Consider the following 15,097-nt stretch of genomic DNA (forward strand, 5'->3'; position numbering starts at 1 on the left):
CCTGCCACGCAGGAGGCACTCGTTCATCGTCAATGAAGAGATGGCCGCACCCCCTTGGTTCCGGTCCGCTGGGCTACTCTCCGGGCTTTCCCGACGCTTGGGGTTTACTTCCAGAGCACGGGCTCCAACGCGGGTCCTTCCGCCTGACCTTTCAGCGTGGGGCAATCCGGGCCCCCTCCCACGGCTGCCGCAAGGATTAAGTGAGCGGGTGCGAGTGCCGCCGGGTTCTGGCACGTGGAAGCCACACACGCTGGCGGTCACCGCACGCATCGCGGTGGCAGGATTTTAGGAGGAAAGGCGCGCGTGTCCTTCTGAACTGGGAGAGCAGATACTTCGTCTCTTTGAAAAGGGACAGGATGGACGGCGACGGCCAGCACGCAGAACTGTGCGAACGCTACGCCATCACACAAGCACTTCCGTGGGGACCATCCCTCACGTTCTCCCCGCCCCTTCTAGGGCCCCTCCGGGGAAGCACAGCGAGAGGAGGTGACAGCCAGCCAGCCTGCCACTTCTTGAGCACGGGCTCTGGGTCCCGCACCACCTGACGTCACCCGAGCCCCGTGGGGAGACCCCCGAGCGGGCGGAGGTGGGAGGGGGCTCCAGGCGGTGCCAGCGGCGACCCCCGCGCAGGGCCCAGCTCCCGGGGGCGCCGTGGCCACGTGGGGACTGCTCCCGGGCCACCGTGCACGGCCCGCAGAGCAGGTGAATTCGTAAACGCGGCCTCCAGACAGACCACTGACATACGGGTGGAGAGAGACAACAGGGAGCGGGAAGACGCCTTCCTGACCTGGGGAGCGAAGTTCAAGACAACCCCACACACCGGGGAGGGCGGGGGACGGGCCTGCACAAGCACTGGGAGGGGCTGCTCGTCACGGCCCCTTGAGGAAGAAAAGGGAGTAGACACGTGCAGCCTACGTACCCACGGAGGACGTGTAACCAGAACGCACGAGTAGCTTCAATGAAAAACCTAACCACGTGCTTCACCAAACCAGATCGTCAGAAGGCCGAGAAATAGACAAAAGGCGATGGGCCTCAGCGGACGTCAAGGAGACACCAGAAAAAAACCAAGGGCCACGCCATCCATGCCCACCAGGTGGCGGGGAGGACACAGAGGAGGCCGGCCAGGCCCCAGCGCCACATGGACCCTCCCCACTAAAGCCAAGCTCGAAACATCCCTGCAACCCGGCGGCCTCACCCCTGGATGTGGCAACAGCCGGGGCCGCGACACGCGCCAAAACACCGACAAGGACATTCGTGAAGGCAGCGCTCGGGCGACATGGGAAAGCCCCAGTGGAGAAGCCCATTTGGGAACATTTCCACAGGGAAAAGCCTGTACACAGAGCCAAGACGTGCACCATCCCTGGTGGCGGGCGGGGGGGGGGGGTTGTGTGTGTGTGTGGCAGGGACGGGTCCTCTGGTTCCACAGCTGTGTTCGCCTTGTGATAACTCTGTGAGCCACACGCTGGTGATCCAGCCCCCCCCCCCCCACGTGCACAGGTGTACAGGGAACAAGTGTTTCCACAGACAAGTTTCTTAAGAGAGAGGTGGTCGTCTGTGACCTGACCCCTGACGGGCCCCGGGACAGCACACAGGGCAAGGACCATCCCGGCCAGCGAGGCTGGTGCCGGTGGGTGTGCCGAGGGGGCTCCTGCTTCAGCGGGGGAAGGTCAGGCCGCAGAGAACGGAGTGCCCACGGAGGAAGGGCCGGAAACGTCGCGGCCGGCTGGCACAGACACCAGGCGAGCGGGGGGACCGGGGAGCACGCGATCAGGCATTACTGCCCTGTCCACAGGCCCTGCTCTCCGTGCTCCCCTCCAAGCCCGGAAAACCACAAGGCTCATTGTCACTTACCTCTCACGGCAGCAGAGGGTGCTGAAGGGTGGCGTGGGGGGCCTGTGCCTCGGTGCCCCGTTCCCAGGCCAGCACCCACACAGTTCGGCGTCGGCTGCACCACACTCAACGGCCCGCTATGCCGACCCCCGCAGCTTTCTCAAAAGCAAATGAGGCACAGACGGACGCAATGGCAGCTGCGTGCGGGGACACCCTCCCGGGGGTCACGGGAGGCGGACAGAAGGAGGGATGTGCCACAGGGGGTGGAGCCTGCCCTGCACCCAGATGCCGCCCTCGACGTTTCTCCCCAAAACAGAAGCACACGCACGACAGACACCGGCTAGTGCGGCTACAAGATGCTTTATTGCCCCTGCTCTGTACATCCGACACCGGATTCTTGCCCGGTTTGTTGCTCGTGGCCTGGGACCAACCCGACGGTCTCCGCCCAGCAGGCCGACCACACAGACCGGCTGCCACACCCTCCCCCCCTTTCTCGGGAAAGCTAGAGCCCTGGTTTGGGCTCCCGCGTGCCAGCTTCAGGAGGCCCAACACGCGGCCGTCCCAGCGTCCATTTGGGAAAGCAAACTCCCCCGGCCTCAAATGAAGCCCCCGTGTCATTTTTGAACGCGTTACTCCAAGTTACAGAGTTCTCAATCACCAAGAAGTTCAGTGACGTGGTTTCCTAATTACCAGACCCACCAACTTAAAAATTCTTCCCCCCAGACACCAAGGACCCTACAGCCGGCCAAACCTAAGAGTGTGGGATGTCGTGCCCCAATTCTTCTCCTGAAAGAGCAGGTCCCATTTTAATCTCTGTCACAGGAGGATGTCAGCCGCCCCTGCGCCCGCAGGCACCAAGCAGGTACCAGCCGCAGGCTCAGCGCGGGCCCCGCCTGCCTCCACCGAGCGGAAGGAACGCCGTCCGCCGACCCCAGCCAAGGATTCCTCTTCAGACAGAAAGCACCCATAGATGCAAGCAGAGAACCGAATTCCTGCCACACGGCAGGCAGCACGGGAAGCCAGGCCACTAGCTCCACCTGGTGGAGGAGGCGGGGCTCACGGCGCTGTCACTTCCCACAGAGTTCTAGCACCTTCTTCACCATGGCCCCGATCCCGTCGTGGATGTGGTGGAGCGCCGTCTCGCACATGAAGGCCGGGGTCGTGACCACCTTGTTCTTCTGGTCCACGTGAGCTTCGTGCACGGAAGTTACGGAAAACGGTCACCCGGCAAGGACACACGGGTGGCGGGCGTGAAGCGCCACCCTGACCCCCGCCCCCGCCCACCCCCAGAGTGTGCTCCGCCGCCCTTCTCGATGGAGCTCCAAATGGGGGATCCTTCCTGCCGCAGTCCCCGCGGCCAGGGTCCACGTCCCGTGCCACTCACACCCCGTAACCAGAGCACACGCGTCCCGACCTCGGTGAGCCCAGCGCCGGTTTCCTCGGACCCCTCACGGTGGCAGGCCCCACGGGACCCAGGCCCGCCCGCAGACCTGGGCTGCGCACCCAGGAGCGCCGGCCCCACAGCAACCTCGTCTGAGAAACCTGAACAGAGAGCCGCTGCGAGCATCCGCCACAAGAGGCCAGTCCGACCCAGGACCCGCCCCCGACACAAGCCGAGCTCTCGCCCTGGTCGGGCAGACGCCAAGCGCTGATGGGACTGGCCCTGCCCCCTCCCTATAAGGTGCCCTCCTGGACCTACTGCAAAGGCCCCGGGCCAGCTCCACCCACACAGCTGCTGGGTGGGCCGGCCACTCTGCGCAGGAGGGAGGTGGGCACTTAACCGAAACTGTCTGTAAGCCAAACAGCCCTCCAAGGAGAGAAAAGCACCTTCGAGACAGACACCCAGGGTCACGGTGTTGTCTCCGGCACCTTCCGGGACACCGTGCTGCTCTGTTCCTTGGGTCTGGGTCCAGGTGTGGACCTGGGTCGTGGTCGGCCCTGGCCTGAGGCTCTGTGTGCACAATGCTCGGGCACCCGCAGGAGGATCAGGGACAAATGAGGCCACCGGGCTGGCTCCTGTCCACACCACCAGGGAACTTCCACCAAAGCCAGGAAACCCCCCGGTACTGCTCCCATCCACGGGCAGCCTCCACCCCACCGTGGGGCGCAAGCTCACTCCCCTCACTGGCAGGCAGCTCCCAGCCTCCCACCCAGAAAGCCATCCCCGTCGAGCCCGAGGCCGACCGCTCGCCTGACCAGGTGGCCCTGTGTGCCTGGGGTGTGCCGAACCCAGCCCGCATCCACCAGGCCGACTTGGAAACACGGCCAGGGAGGGACACGTGCCGGCATCGGACCCTACACGTGTCACGCATGTGCTCCCAGGTGCCCCCGGCAGTGCAGCTCCCGGTTCAAGAGCCAGAGGAGGGGTCCCCGGAGCCACCACCACCGCCACCCTGGCTGCCAGAAAGGATATGGTCACTCCCTTCACACAGTGCTTGGCGCCCAGGGCTTTGATGGCCTCTGCGGTCCCCGCGTAGGGCCACTTGCCGCCTTCCTCCTGCTCGTGGCCCACGGTGACCTCGACGCCGCGGAGCACTTTGGCTGCGAGAACGGGAGCAATGCAGCACAAGCTGAAGAGTGAAGGACAGGGTCAGCTCGGGACCACACGAGTGGATGCCAGGCCAGGGGGCGCAGCAAGGCACGCAAACCTCCCTGACCTCGAGGATGAGTGCCAACACTAGCCAGAGGGGCCTGGCAGCTGAGAGGTGGAAGCCGGGCCGCCTGGGGCGGCCGTGGCCAACGGGGCGAGGGGTGTCGCAGGTGACACGAGCTTCCGCTCACTCCCCTACGGGCCGCGGTCAGGAGGCACTCCCGACCAGTCGCTCCCGAGCACGGTGGTTCAGCCACACCAGACCTCTGGGCACCAGACATCACACCGGCGCCCTGCCCGTGTCAGCGCGCCCTCAGGGGGCACACGGGCCATCCACCATAGCGGCTGTGGGCCGGGCCGCCCCAGCGTGTGGCTGTCGGGGACTGCCCTCTCCTCACCCGGGGTCCACAACCCTTCCAGCCACCGCCCAGACCTCTCTGGGCCGCCGTGTTCCCACACAGGCCTCTCCTCTGGCTCATCTTCCACAGCACCCAGCTGGTTCTCCTGCGCGGCCTGTAAAGGCCCCACGTAGGAGGTATCCTAACAAGCCACGAAAAAGTGTCATCAAAACAAACTTACACAGTGCTTCAAACCCCACAGCTAACCCGCCTACTTAGAAACCCCGGACAGAAATTTCCCCCAGCCACCAAGTTGACACAGTCCCTGGACCTAGTGTCTCCAGAGTGTCTTGTGTCGTGAGCCTGCACAGACACCCGGCGGCATCGGCCCTCAAGTGGGGCTGTCTGTGTGGCCGACCGTGCTGGTCTTGGGCTGTGGACACCGAAGCAAGCCAAAGCCACGTGCTCCGGACAGAGGCCCCTGCCGGGACCGTTCCTGCACGGAGGTCAGAGGACATACACACAGGCGGCCGAGCCACCGGGACCCCTTGCTTCCACCTGTGCTCATGACAAGCAGGGCGCTAGGGTCCCCCTTAGCGCTCGGCCCACAGAAGTGGGTGCCGCTCCAGTGACAGCATTCTGGGGGAGAGAGGCGTGGAGCACGGCCGTCACCTGCTGTCTCTTCCGAGCAGGCCCGGGACTGAGAAGGCACCGTGCGAGCAGACATGCTCCCGACCTGCAGACCCGAGGCCGGCCCTGTTCGTGAGGAGGGGGCTCCCCGCAGAGTGACTGGGCGGGGACTGTCCTTGCCAGGCGCTGTATCCCATCCAGGTGGGAGGGTTCTAACACAGCCCTGTTCACACAGATGTCAGAGGGGATCTGGAGTGCTCCCGTCTATACCACAATGAGCTGTCTTCACTGCATCTCTCACCGCAGAGCTCCCGAGGGAGTCTCTCCAACCAGCAGACCCGAAGCCGCGCACTCTGCACGCTCCGGCGCACTGACACGGACAAACACCGACCTTCGTCAGAGCAGGGGCCAGGCGTCCGTGGAAGCCGAGTCTCAGGGGCTCAGATCTGGCAACAGGGGGGCACCATCGTGCTCCTGGTGGCAGGTGTGGCCGGCCTCACCCCCTGCCAGGACCCAGGAACTCGGACCTCGACAAGAGCAAGGTCCGGTGAGTTTGGGTGTGCAGACAAGTGTGAAAGACCCAAGCACGCAATGAGCGTGCAGGCCCAGAGGAAGGTGCTGGGGAGCGGTGCTCGTGTGTGACTGGCTCCAGCCTGCCCGGAGCAAGGACAGGAGGCAGAGGTCAGGAGAGGAGAATGAGCACTGGAAAAGGCTGGCGGTCAGGGAAGGACTGACTGGGGAACCTCCTAGAAGCTCTCTTTCCTGTGAAGTCACCAAGTGATACTGACCTAAGCACACAACTACAGAATTTTCCGAGCTGGAAGGTGCCTAGGACGCCCTGTGAACCCCTCAGCGAAAACAGGCTTTCAGGACGGTGCAGCCCTGCACTCCCCACCCCTACGTACCCGACAGGCTTGCCAGCCTCGTGGAACTCCTTCAGGACGCGCTCCACGTCTTTGTGGACTCTGCAGTCTTTCCCGTCCACGGCGAAGGTGCTCCTAGCACGAGAAGAGGCCTCTCACAGTTTGGTGTCCACCAGCCTGGGGCGCCTCCAACCCTACCCCGCAGACGTTACGTGTGGCTCTGCTCCCTCCCCAGCACCCGCGACAAGCAGTTCACGTGTGTGTTGTGTGTTTTGTACAATTACACGTACGTGTTTTTTTCTAACTTTATGTCAGAAAGAAGCAAAAACGGCAGCGGAGGAGGGCAGCAGATGCCACAGCGAACCGAAGGTGACAGGTGCGCAGGCCGTGGACCTAAAGCCAGCAGGCCCCCCACTGACCAGGCGAGAAGCGCAGGTGAGATGACACACGGCTTCTGTCACTGCGGCGATGACCGCGGAGGCGTCCGGCGTGGCCCCCCTCCTACAGCTGGCGGGTGTGCACCCACACTGCTCTGGGAGGCAACTGGTCACACCCACCGAATCCCAAAGGACACGCTCCCTGCCACGAGCCCCGTCTCTGGGCTGTCCGCTCTGCACACGCGGCTCCTCCGTCCTGGGAGGTCCACGGCAGCGTCACAGCCCCGGGACCGGACAACGGTGGGCGTGAGGGAGGTGTGCCACCTGAGGGGCTGCTGCATCCTTGGGGTGCGTGCATGTCCAAACGCAGCCAACTTTACTTTTTTTTTTAAGGTTTTTATTTATTTTTGAGACAGAGAGAGACAGAGCGTGAGCAGGGGAGGGGCAGAGAGAGAGGGAGACACAGAATCCAAAGCAGGCTCCAGGCTCTGAGCTGTCAGCACAGAGCCCGACGCGGGGCTCGAACTCACGGACTGTGAGATCGTGACCTGAGCTGAAGTCGGACGCTCAACCGACTGAGCCACCCAGGCGCCCCACTTTTTTTTTTTTTAATTTTTTTTTAACATTTGTTTATTTTTGAGAGACAAGCGGAGCATGAGCAGGGGAGGGGGAGAGAGAGAGATACAGAATCTGAAGCAGGCTCCAGGCTCTGAGCTGTTTGTCAGCACAGAGCCCGACACGGGGCTCGAACTCATGAACTGCGAGACCACAACCTGAGCCGAAGTCGGACGCTCAACCGACTGAGCCACCCAGACGCCCCTCAACTTTACTCTTTACACACATGTCAACTGTACCTCCAAACAGCTTTCAAGACAAAAGGGGAACTGGAAACACGGGTGTCCGTCAGAGCTGGGTCGTCTACCCAAAGGGATCTGCGTGTGTGGCTGTGAGGTGGTTAGAGGGCCACCGACAAGCCACCGCGTTGGCGGAAAACACAAAGTCCAAATCACTGAGCTTAAGACACCTCCACCTCATTAGTTTAACACGACCACGCGTATGAACCTCTGGCGGAGGAAACACGGCCGGGCAGGAGCCTGAGGCCCCACAGGAGAGGAACCCGGTTCCCGCTGTGAACTCGCATCCCCAGCGAACTAGCCTCCCGCGTGCACACTGCACAACCAACAACCACAGCAGCCGCAGCCTCGGAGACCAAGGACACGGGAGCCTGCCTGACTTCTAGAAAGGTTGGGAAAAACCGGCAAGAGACCATAAGCCACAGCTTTCCCCAGGGAAGTGGGTTCAGACAACAGCACTGACCCAAGGCCACTGCTTCCTTGAGCGCACAGACACGGGCACACAGACACGGACCCACCGACAGCCCAGCGCGCCTTGTGTCTGTTTGTAGTTAACCGAGCGTGGGTGGTCAATTGTGCCGGGGACACAACCCCGACAGACCCCCAATGTGCCCTCATCCTCAGGGAGGAGCTAAGGGTCACAGATAAGGCTCGTCCTCCCGACGAAAAAACCTCGGTCTGGCAGAAGAGGAAGTCCAGCCAACAACTCTGCCACCTACTGCCGAGAGGTGTGTGAAGGTGGCAGTCGCCTGAAAGGCTGGTTTTTGGAAGACAAAGTGGACAGGAGCGGGAGGCACTGCCACGAGGGGCTGGGAACGCAGGGCTGGGATGTGGACGAAAGCTGTTCAGATGTCTGCAGGCAGAGGGGAGCCGCCAGGGGTCAGCGTACACATCAGGGAACCTGACGTCTGGCTGCACGGCACCCACAGAGGCAGCCAGGGAGCTGCTGCACCGCGGCGGGGGGGGGGTGGCACTGGCCAGCCAAGCCAACAGGGCGAGGGAGGCAGTGAGCACGAGGACCCAAGGCACCTGCACCCCCCCCCGCCCTCCCCCCCCTCCGGCTTCCCACCCACGACGGCTGTGGCAGAGCCGCCTCGGAACGGATGTGCTGGATGGCGAGGCCAGTGCGCAGAGAGCTTCCGGGACGCGCACAGAAAGAGGATCTAAAACCCACAGGACGTCAGGCCAGAGCGAGCCCTCCCGGCTGCAGATCTAGTTACCAGGGTGACAACCAGAGAGCAAAACCTTTCCACTTGGGACCAGCATCTGAACGGCCCACCGGAACAGCAGCTTCACACGGACACGGAGACCGGCACGGCACAGGGTTAGATCAGAGAAAGCCCCAACCCCCCCCGCCCCCCACCCCCGCAGCAGCAGCCCAGGAGCATTCTGGGAGAAGTGACAGGAAAAAGCACGTCTGGCTAACTGTTGACCTAAGCCCCAAGCTACGCCGGTTCCCTGTCACAGACCAGCTCCGCGCAGCCCTTTGGAACCTGAGCTCCCCAACGGCTGCTCGCGTCCCCACCCCGTCTCCGTCCCCGGCTTCGCTACAGGTGAAAAGCGAACACCCCAGAGACCCCACACGCACAGGTTTTTGGCGGCTCCGAAGCCTCCAGGGAAGATGGCAGCATCGTGATCCGCCGCGCTGAGCCGGGCCAGGTCGGTGATCTTGCCGCGGGCGATCCTTGCAGACTCCGTCAGAACGTTCCTGGGACAGAACACAAAAGAGGCCTGAAGCAAACTTTAGCCTGCAGACTACAAAACGGGGCGGGGGTGGGGGGGGGGTGGGGGGTGGGGGTGAGGGGGAACACTACCACAGGACAAGAAAACATGTACTCGGGCCAGGGAAGTGCACCAGCACTTGCACTCAAGGTCAGGACCTAGAGAAGGCGACACGGCCATTTGGAGCATCTGGAGTGCTCAGAACTGGGGACGGATGAAAGACAGGACAGAGCAGGGGAAGGCCAAGGTGCCGCACAGGTAAGCGAAGGAAACCAGGGTCAGCCACAGTAGGCGCCGTGCCGTGCTCCCCCAGGCCTTGCAACCAGGACCAGTGTCCCAGGCAGAAAAGGAGGGGGGGGGGGGGGGGGCGGCTGACACCAGCTCCCAGGAGAAAGAGCGCCCCCTGTGTGAAGCCGGCGGGCAAGTGTGGCCGTCCCTGCACTGGAGCAAGACTGGAGGAGAAGGAAGGCTCTGAGAGCACAAAGACCGCACAGGCCTCAGTGACAGAAACACCGTTTCGAACCAGATCAGAGATCTGGGGCCCAAACAGGTGAACACGGCACGAGACCCAGCTGGGAGGCACAGCCTTGACCAAAACAAAGGTGGGGGGATGACTCTTGATCTCAGAGTTGTGAATTCAAGCCCCACCTAGTGTATAAATAGTACAAAAAAAAAAAAAAAGTAGAAGTGGATCAAAACAAAGACAGGAGGAACTTAGCCGGAATTTTCTATCCTTTCCGTGTTTTGGTAGGCATTAAAAGATAACAACAGCACGACCACAGGACAGCCTGAGGACGGGGGCTCTGAATGACTGAGTTCAGAACTCAGAGCACAGGCAGGGTCCCCCCCAGGACAAAGCCACCCAGCATGCCGGCTCTCAGGGCGTTTGTACCAGGCCCGTGCCCACATTCCAGGACGGAGGAGCAGGATCACACCTGGTCTCGCTCTCAGAAGGCTGCCCCTTGGTGTGGTCAATCACGTGCATCTGAGGGACGTCAGGAGCAAAGATCTGGACCTCAGCCCCGCCACGACTCAAGTGAACCAGTACCCTGCATGGAAAAAATCACACAGAACTGAAACATGCCCAACCCAGCTTTACCTCTTAGCGTGTTTCTACAAGCAGGGTTTTTGCAGAGCGCCCTGCAGAAGTCTCTCGTGCACCTTAATATCCTACTTGCTTTACAAAAAGTTATAGCTGGCCTGCCGATGACCCAAACGGCCACAATCCAGATTCGCTGTCCCTGAACTAGCCTGCAGAGCCCAGCTAGTCCCCAGGCTCCCTTTACAAACCGGGGTGCAGGGACGGGTGATTCGACTGGTGTCCCAGCCTGGACCCCAGGCTGCTTCAGGGCGGTCTTCCTCCCACAGGCCAATCAACGCAGCCCTCAAGGGTTTGAGGGGGGCTGCCGGTCACGACACTCGCTCTCTCCCGCCTCTCCCATGATAGTCACAGGGCTGGGAGAGAGATACGCAGGTCTCCCTGAGGGCTGCTGTGTGCCAGGCACAAGTCCAAATCTGTCCCAGACACGGGGCTCTCACTGTCCCCCTTTCAGAGGAGGAGACATGAGGTGGGTGACCCGGTAGAACCACCCTGGGACTCAGGCTCTCGTCCTTGTAACCTGCAGGGTTCTCCACACAGGGCTCCCTGCCCACACCCCGGAGGTTTCACGCAGCCCGCTTGCTTTCTCGTGCCCCTGCTCCGAGCCCCGCTCTGCCAGCTCTCCTGGCCCTCTGCCAGCTCTGCCCACTCCAAAGACCACTCCATGTCCAGTGCCCACACCCGCACACGCAGGCAGGTGCAGGATGGGGAGGGGCCTCAGGCTCCTCTGGGTACGCTTGGGCCCTGCACTTGGGAGGCAGAGGTTCCCCAACCATGACCTAACTCTCCCTGCCCACCGACTCCAGATCTGACATCTACCAGTCCTGCTCACAGAAGCCTTTAATAAAAAGCCACACGCTACTAACATCTGACAGGTTACATCAAAAACACTGTCCACAGCTGACCTGGCTGCCTCGTGCCTCACAGCCTTCTTTTAAAAACTTTTTAATGTTTATTTATTTCTTGAGATACACACAAACCGTGAGCAGGGGAGGGGCAGAGAGAGAGAGGGAGACACAGAATCGGAAGCAGGCTCCAGGCTCCGAGCTGTCAGCACAGAGCCAGAGGTAGGGCTCAAACCCACGAACCGCAAGGACATAACCTGAGCTGAAGTCGGACGCTTAACCGACTGAGCCACCCAGGCGTTCATCGCCCTAGAGTCATGATGATGCAATCTGACCTCAAAGTTAACCATGGGTGGGGCACCTGGGTGGCTCAGTCGGCTAAGTGTCCAACTTTAGCTCAGGTCATGATCTCGCAGTCTGTGAGTTCGAGCCCCGCATCAGGCTCTGTGCTGACAGCTCAGAGCCTGGAGCCTGTTTCAGATTCTGTGTGTGTGTCTCTCTCTCTGACCCTCCCCCATTCATACTCTGTCTCTCTCTGTCTCAAAAATAAATAAACGTTAAAAAAATTTTTTTTTTTTAAATAAAAATAAAAGTTAACCATGGGTGTTAAACACGAGATGTATTACATGGTTGTCTCTGAGCGACAACGCTACAGCAGGTGGCACTTAGAGAACTTATCTCTGGCTCCCGCTTTGTGCCTCCCCGTGCCTGGTGGCTGCCTGGTGGCTCGTTTCCTCTGCCTTTCTAATCAAACATTTCTCCAAATGGCTCAGGAAAAGGCAGAGGGTCCTTCAGGGCTTACGCTGAGGCCTCGTGGAGCTCAGTCCCGTCGTAGACTCCGCATCCAGACAGCACCTGCGGGACAGCGCGGGGGGGGGGGGGGGGGGGGCGGTCAAGGGGGACTCCACCTGGAGGCAGCCGGCCAGGGGGAGGGGCGTGAAGAAGGGACTTGCATGGAGAGAGGTAGGGGGCGGGCCTCGGTGGGGTGACGGTGAGGACCATAAGAACCGCCGCGGGCAGAGGTGAAGGAGGGCTGGGGGACGGCCCGGGGGGTGGGGGTGCTGGGAGGGGGTGGGGGTGAGGAGGGCCCGACCTTGGGAGGGGGAGGGGAGGGGGTGAGGAGGGCCCGACCTCGGGGGTGGGGGGTGAGGAGGGCCCGACCTCGGGCGGAACTGGATGAGAAGCGGCCGTGACCTCTGGCGGTAGCCCCGCCCCATGCCCGCCCGCCGAAGTCCGCTTACCAGCGCGACCCTGGCCCGGGGCCGCGGCGCGGAGCTGTGTAGGGCCGCGCGCGGGGCGAGTGCATGGAGCGGCGCGAACGCGGAGGCCGCCGCCAGCCTGGGCGCCACCAGAGCCCTGACCGCCGCCATGACTGCGCGGGGACACTGGGTCGCAGGGGCCAGCGACCGCGGAGGCCTGAACGGAACGAGCGTGCCTCGCGCCTGCGCACAACGCGCCCGCCCCGGCCCAGACTCCCGTGAGCGCGCTGGTGGGCGGGGCCGCGCCTGCGCACCGCCCGCCCGCCCCGGCCCCTCTCCCGCGAGTGCGCTGGTTGTTGTCTGCGTGAGTCGACGCAGTAGCGTGTCCCGCCCCCCGGGGAGCTGCTGCTGCCCTGGGCTCGGGGTCCCGGACCCCAGGGCGGGAAGCACCCCCTACCCAGCTGGGCCGGGCTGTGGCACCCGGGTCGGGCGCGGCTCGCGGCCGATAGAGAGTCAGACTCCAGACTTCGTTATTGTCCGCACTCCTGGGAGCAGCTCCTTGATAGCGAATAACCCACGTTCACATTTCAAGTCGTCTTTTCGTGGTGTTTGACTCGGGATCCGGATGGGAGCCCCCTCGGGGCTCCGCCTTCCGCATTTCCTGCAAGTTGAGCTTGGTTGGAAAGGCTCCCCGGGTCGGTTTGGGGCGAGGGCAGCCACGGGGATGTCTGTTTTCTGCTGCAGGCGCGCGCTGCCTCGGATGCACAGTGTCTCCATGCATTAAATCCTTGCTGAGTGGGGATAGCAGGACTCTTTCAGGTACTAGCTGGAATTCTCCCGTTAAAAATACCTAATTGTTATCCTGGATTCAGTCCACGTGAGCCGCCTGGATAAGTTCTTTATTATACTTTCCCTTAATCTATTATTTTGCAAACTAACAGGTGTCCAAGAGTTTATATGTAATATATATATATATATATTATATACATATGTATAAAACGTTTATTCATTTTTGAGAGACAACGTGTGAGTGGGGGAGGGGCAGAGAGAGCAAGAGAGACGGAGACAGAATCTGAAGCAGACTCCAGGCTTAGAGTCGCCAGCACAGAGCCTGACGCGGGGCTTGAACCCACGAACAGAGAGATCATGACCTGAGGTGAAGTTGGACTTAATCCACTGAGCCACCCAGGTGCCCCCAAGATAATTTAAGTGGTCACTTTTGGAAGCCACTGGAGGACTGCAGACATATTGTGCATTTCAACCCAAAGCTGCCACTGTCATTGATGTTTAAATTTTTCCATTTTTTAAGACGTAGGGTAAATCTCTGCATAGAGATCTTCCTGGGAAACTACAATAATAAATTCAGGATATTCTAAAAGAACCAAAGATGAGCTTGAAACAATCACTGTCTTTATTCCTGAACCTTCAGTCGTGACCCCTCCATTTCTACAGATGGACCCAATTTCTTCTGGTCCCAAGAGAGCCATTCTCAATCCTTTCCCTGCAGCTGGGAACTCTCCCATGGGGATTCTGGCTTCTACACGGCTCCTGGGGGACCAGCGGGTGGGTGCGTTCATTTCTCCCCTCAGTGTCACCTCCAGAACATGAGCTGATAAGAGCGACAGAGTCACGGGGATGATGCTAACATGCACTGTGTCTCCATTTTGGGGAAGGGAGGGCTACAATGCAGATTCTGACTCAGTAGGGCTGGGAGCTGAGAGACGCCTCCCTGCTGAGCGTGTAGGAGGCCAGCCACATCTCCAGGCCCTGCAGGGCCCCCACCTCCCACTCCTCTGTCCTCTCCAGGGTCTGCTCGGCTACACTTTGTCAAACATAACGCCGCCGGTTATTTTACAGGCAAAAATGGGTTTGTTGGAGACAGGAGCCCTACCACCAAGCTGAAACTACAGTCAAACCACGGGGCGGTCCAGTGAAGTCTCATTTATAAAGTTGGGGCGGTGGGGGGGGGGGGGGGGCGTGTTGTAAACAGTCCATTGGAGTAAACTGGGAGTTGGAAGTGTAGTGGATTCCCATTGGCTGGGCCGTTGCCGGGGCAGGAGGAAAGTCTCTCCTGGTTGGGGTCTGCAGTGGACCAGTAGCCATGGGGCTGAGAGCCTCCGCTGCTGGCCTCCCAACTGCACTCTAAACCAGTTCCCACTATCAATGTTCGTAACTTCAACGTGCACATGTGAAACTTAGCAAGAAAGCAGAGGTGCGTTGGAAAGACTGGCTGGTTTTCCAGCCTCCGCGAGCGTGGGGAGAATTGTGGACACAAACACCCGGTGACACCTGCGCATGGGCCCTCAAGGGTTACAGGGCCCCCAGGCGCTTGCCCCACCCGCACCCGACCCTGTAGGCCTCCAAGCAGCCTCAGGGAAGAGCTGCACCCAGGTCGGCCCAGTTTCCTGACCCTGGTGGCCCTCACTACTGAGCCCTTGGGACAGGCCCCCAGCTGGGGAGAAGCTGGTTCTGTGCCCTGCTCGGTGAGGCTTTCAGGGGCCTTCCACGGAAGAGCATCTCGTGTCACCCCCTGCGCCTGCATGAGCTCCCCAAGGGAGCTGTCCGGTCTCAGCTCTGGGGCTGCTAGCGTCCCTCCAAGGTCAGTGCACAGACCCCCGGGGCAGGCGGCCCAGGCTGGGGGCCGCGAGGGTGATCCCACTGCCCTGCTCCTCCACGCCCCCTGCACAAGGAGGCCAACAGACAGGGGACCCTATCCCCCTGCACGACCCAGGATATGTTATAAACATTCT

General features: G+C 61.2%; 1 protein-coding gene across 3 annotated transcripts; it reads right to left on the reverse strand.

The window, feature by feature from the left end:
* Positions 1-2,169: 2,169 nt before the first annotated feature.
* On the reverse strand, positions 2,170-12,619 carry GATD3 (glutamine amidotransferase class 1 domain containing 3). 3 transcript variants are annotated; one of them, XM_042903287.1, is made up of 8 exons: positions 12,390-12,607; positions 11,951-12,003; positions 10,140-10,253; positions 9,071-9,190; positions 6,294-6,386; positions 4,854-4,960; positions 4,244-4,400; positions 2,942-3,026 (listed from the first exon to the last, which is right to left on the reverse strand). In XM_042903287.1, the coding sequence occupies exons 1-7, from the start codon at positions 12,516-12,518 to the stop codon at positions 4,255-4,257; spliced, it is 762 nt and encodes a 253-aa protein (XP_042759221.1). In that variant the 5' UTR covers positions 12,519-12,607; the 3' UTR covers positions 2,942-3,026; positions 4,244-4,254. The 3 variants fall into 3 exon arrangements, with proteins under 3 accessions (XP_042759220.1, XP_042759221.1, XP_042759222.1); XM_042903286.1 differs by lacking the exon at positions 4,854-4,960 and having other exon boundaries at positions 2,170-3,026; positions 12,390-12,605; XM_042903288.1 differs by lacking the exons at positions 2,942-3,026; positions 4,244-4,400; positions 4,854-4,960 and adding an exon at positions 4,972-5,834 and having other exon boundaries at positions 12,390-12,619.
* Positions 12,620-15,097: the final 2,478 nt, after the last annotated feature.

Source organism: Panthera leo, chromosome C2 (genome assembly GCF_018350215.1).
Source record: "Panthera leo isolate Ple1 chromosome C2, P.leo_Ple1_pat1.1, whole genome shotgun sequence".
Lineage (NCBI taxonomy): Eukaryota > Metazoa > Chordata > Mammalia > Carnivora > Felidae > Panthera > Panthera leo.